This window comes from Myotis davidii, unplaced genomic scaffold (genome assembly GCF_000327345.1).
Source record: "Myotis davidii unplaced genomic scaffold, ASM32734v1 scaffold100, whole genome shotgun sequence".
Lineage (NCBI taxonomy): Eukaryota > Metazoa > Chordata > Mammalia > Chiroptera > Vespertilionidae > Myotis > Myotis davidii.
Window position 1 is genome coordinate 1,238,893 of NW_006292691.1, and position 4,083 is coordinate 1,242,975.

Below are 4,083 nucleotides of genomic sequence, written 5' to 3' on the forward strand. Positions count from 1 at the left end.
GCGCGCCCTGCCTGGCCCTGCGCCCCTCGGCCTCCCAGCCCCGGCCTTGCCAAATGGCTCTGCACGCTGCCCGCCTTGCCTGGGCCTGCATGGTGGCTGGGCCCTCCAGGGGGAGCCGGGCAGAGGAGGGCAGCTGCAGCAGCAGGCAGGGGTCCCCACCCAAGTGGCACAGGAGATGAATGAGACCCCAATTCTCACCCACCGTCACTACTGAGAAGGGTTCACACCCATGAGTAAGGCCACGAGGGTGGGGAAACCAGCAAAGCTGTCCAAGACAGAGAGAGAGTGGGTCTTAGGGAGGCCCTACCCAGCTTGGGAGCAAGCAAGGAGGGCTTCCTGCAGGAGGGGGCCGCTGAGTGTCCCGCCCACCGCAGCCAGCTCAGACCATCTCCTTGTCTTTCCAGGCACTTTGCCCAACCCAGGTATCTGCCCCCCACCCCGCATGCCTAAGCCCCTTGCTTCTGCCAGCCCCTGCACGGGGCTGCAGGCTGGCCTGGCCTCCGCCTGTGTGGAAGGGCAGACATCGCAGGCGGGTGCCAGGCCCGCTGGGGTCTGCTGCAGGGTGGGCATGGGACGGCCAGGGTTGGGCGCCAGGCGTCAGTGGGGGGAGGGGTGTCCACTCCCTGCCTGGTGTTCAGGCCGCTGCCTGCGAGCTTGCGTGTGTCCCTCTGCCCGGCCTGCATGCCTGGCTGCTTCCCTGCCGTGCTCTGGGATCCTGCCGGCTCGTGGCTGCTCCGTGTCTTCAGCGCTGGCCTGGCCTGGCCCTGCTGGCTGCCGGCCCCTTTGGCTGCTTGAGCTGAGCCGACCTCTTTAGTAACCGCATGCCAGACCTAGGAGCATGAGGGTCCCAGGTCGGGGTCAGTCCATAGGCCCTGCTCTCCCAGGCTCTGGGACAGTTGCCCCCTGGCCCCCATCCATGCATGGTTCTGTGGCTGAGGCAGTTCTCATGTGCAGTGGTGGCAGCTATGTCCTCGCCCAGAGGGAGCTCAGGGGGCACTGATATGCCCTGAGGGGGTTACTGCAGGGAGAGCATTTAGTGCAGACAGACCAGCTGGTGGATGCATGGCTCCCCAGGTGATGGCCACCGGACGGACCAGCAGCCAGGCAGGCCCCAGACCCGAGGCAGTGGCCACTGGCCACTTGGAAGACTAGGAGGGGAGGGGCTCTGGGCCTGGTGGCCAGAGGACAGCTCATGCCCAGACGGGGGTGGGGGGAGAGGAGGTGACCCTGCCCCCTAAGAAAGCTCCCATCTGCTGAGTGTCTCAGAACCCCAATGCCAGCCCAGGAGCTCACCATGAAGGCCCCAACGTGGGAGCCCCTGGCAGGGTGGGGTCTGGGCAGGGCCCCAAGACAGGGCCAGGCCGAGTCTCAGCTTCCAGGGCCACTCCTGAGGCTGCCCCCCCGCCCCCACAGCTAAGGGAGTTGGTGGGGGGCCTGCCCCTGAGGCCCACTGAGGCCCAGACCTCCCACCCTGGGTTGTCCATCAGATTCACAGGGAGCTACCTCTTACCTAAATGGGCCCCCTTACTTGAGAGAAACCCCTCCCGCACCCTCCTGCAAACCCCCCACATCTGAGCCCGGGGCCCTCCCCCAGCCCCACCCCCACCATCTAGCCCTGGTCACAGGCGCCCTCTCCCTGCAGAGGCCCAGCGCCGGCCCTACTACGCTGACTACTCGCCCACCCGCCGCTCCATCCACTCGCTGTGCACCAGCCACTACCTCGACCTTTTCATCACCTTCATCATCGGGGTCAACGTCATCACCATGTCCATGGAGCACTACGACCAGCCCAAGGTGGGGCTCAGGGTGCCAGACCCTGCCCACCCTGCCCAGGACCTGTGTGGGAGGGTCCCAGGTCGGGGTCAGTCCATAGGCACCCCAGGGTGCCACGGGGGCAGGGGGGTCTGGCCCCCAGTGGGTGGCCTGGTCAGGAGGCGCGACCCCAAGAACTGGGAGGTCTTAGGTCTACAGCCCTGGGTGAGCCCTCACTCGGGTTTGTGAATTGCGGTTTGAACAGAGGGTCCTCCTTTTAACAACAGTTGAAACTCTTAGGGCCACCTGCCCCCAGAGAGCCCCCACCCCCATGAGTGGTTCCATCTTGAAACTCTGGCTGTTGAAATGTCCCTGAGTCCAGCTGCCCAGGCTGTAGATTTCACAATCCAGGAAACAGCCAGACAGAAAGAGCTGGCAGGAGACGGGTGGGCACACATGGTCAGCTTGTTGCTTCACTCCAGTTACATCTGCATCGCCATCATTTCATTCAAGAAAGGGCACCGCCTCTCCCGCCCCCTCCACGGGGAGGGAGGAGTCTCAGTAGGTATCACAGCCTTGGAGTCGGAACCCACTCAGCTCTTCAGGAAGCTGAGCTCTGGCTGGCAAGGGCTGGCCCCTACCCCCGACTGTGGGTGGGGCCTGGGCAAGGCAGGGCCAGGAGTCTGGGCTCAGAGGGGCAGGTTCCCCCGACCTGAGAGTTGACCTCAAAATGCTGCAAGGATCAGTCCAGGTGATGCCTCCCAGACCTGGCACAGGCCGCAGTAGTACGTGCTCAGTAGCTGGGCCTCAGACCTGTCCTCGGCCTGGAGGCACCCAGATTGGTGCAGGAGAGAGATGGGGCAGGGTGGCCAGGACCCAGGCACTGGGTGCCTAGTGCCATGGTGGGATGGTGGGGGAGGAGGAGGAGGGACAGCCCAGGCAGGGTGACCGCCACAGCCTGACACTCTGTCCACAGTCGCTGGACGAGGCCCTCAAGTACTGCAACTACGTGTTCACCATTGTCTTCGTCATTGAGGCGGTGCTGAAACTGGTGGCGTTTGGGTTCCGGAGATTCTTCAAGGACAGGTGTGTGGGGTGTCGGCCACCTGATGCCCTGAAGGACCCATGGTGCTTTTGGGGGAAGGAGCAGGTGGGAGCCACAGCCCTCCCCACCGGTGGTCCCAGCCTTCTGTCTGCAAAGGTGATGGGGGTGTGGGATGCACCCCGGGGGTGACACCACGGCATGCCTGTGGGTGACAATAGGATACCTCCAGAGTGATACCAGGGTAAGCCCCAGAGTGATAGCAGGATGCTTCCAGGGTGATAGGGAGGGGACTCCTCCTGCTCTAAAGGGCTGCGGGGGAGGGGGGGGGGGGGCAGGGGGAGCAGGATGACACTGAGCCCAGTTGGCGCCCAGGTGGAACCAGCTGGACCTGGCCATCGTGCTGCTGTCCATCATGGGCATCACACTGGAGGAGATCGAGATGAGCGCGGCACTGCCCATCAACCCCACCCTCATCCGCATTATGCGTGTGCTCCGCATCGCCCGCGGTAGGCACCCTCCTCACCGTGCCCCAAGGCCTCAGCGGGGGGCTGGTGCTGGTGACAGGAACGTCAGGGATGGGTGGTCCTGGGGCCCGGCCAGCTGGGGAGGGTCAGCCTGGCCCGGCCCCAACCAGGCCCTGACACTCGGCTCTGGGCCCTAGTGCTGAAGCTGCTCAAGATGGCCACAGGCATGCGGGCCCTGCTGGACACGGTGGTTCAAGCCCTGCCCCAGGTAAGCGCACGGCTGCCAGGAAGACAAGGCCTTGCACGTTGTCATTCAGTCAGTCGTCAGTCAGGCATCTGCACTTGTGATAACCACACTCATCACCCCCACATGTGCAGGCAACGGTAGCTGTGCTGGGAGGGCGATGGCTGTCTGCCTGCTGGGCCCCAGTCCCTCTGGGGAAGATAGACGGCCAGTGCCTGCCTGCCTCGGTCCAGCACTGGGCGCAGGGGCATGAGGGCAGAGGACATGGCCAAGTTCTGAGTTCCGAGAAACCCAAAGATCGGGTGTTGGCTGAAGGCCTCGCTCCTCCTTTGGAGCTAACTCAGGCCCCGTGTCCTCACTTCCTGTGTCCACAGTCCCCACGCTGACCCTTTGTGACCTCTTGAACTGAGAGAATCCCTTTGCCCCATCTGTGCAGTGTCCAGTTCTTCCGCCAACCCAGCCTGTTCAGCCATGTGTCCCTCTGTCCATGGTTCTCTTTCGGCCGCCCATCCGTCCACCTAACCACCCATGTGTCCGTCTGTCTGTTATCCAGCCAGCCACTCACACCACAGCTGCTT

General features: G+C 63.9%; 1 protein-coding gene across 1 annotated transcript in view; it reads left to right on the plus strand.

Annotated features, from left to right (window-relative positions):
- Nucleotides 1-4,083, plus strand: part of CACNA1H (calcium voltage-gated channel subunit alpha1 H) — a gene marked incomplete at its 3' end in the record, with an annotated part of 31,259 nt that overhangs the window by 23,781 nt on the left and 3,395 nt on the right. Inside the window, 5 exon segments of the mRNA XM_015565595.1 lie at nucleotides 219-422; nucleotides 1,643-1,794; nucleotides 2,729-2,838; nucleotides 3,170-3,303; nucleotides 3,459-3,529. Of these exon segments, the coding sequence (XP_015421081.1) occupies nucleotides 219-422; nucleotides 1,643-1,794; nucleotides 2,729-2,838; nucleotides 3,170-3,303; nucleotides 3,459-3,529 (671 nt within the window).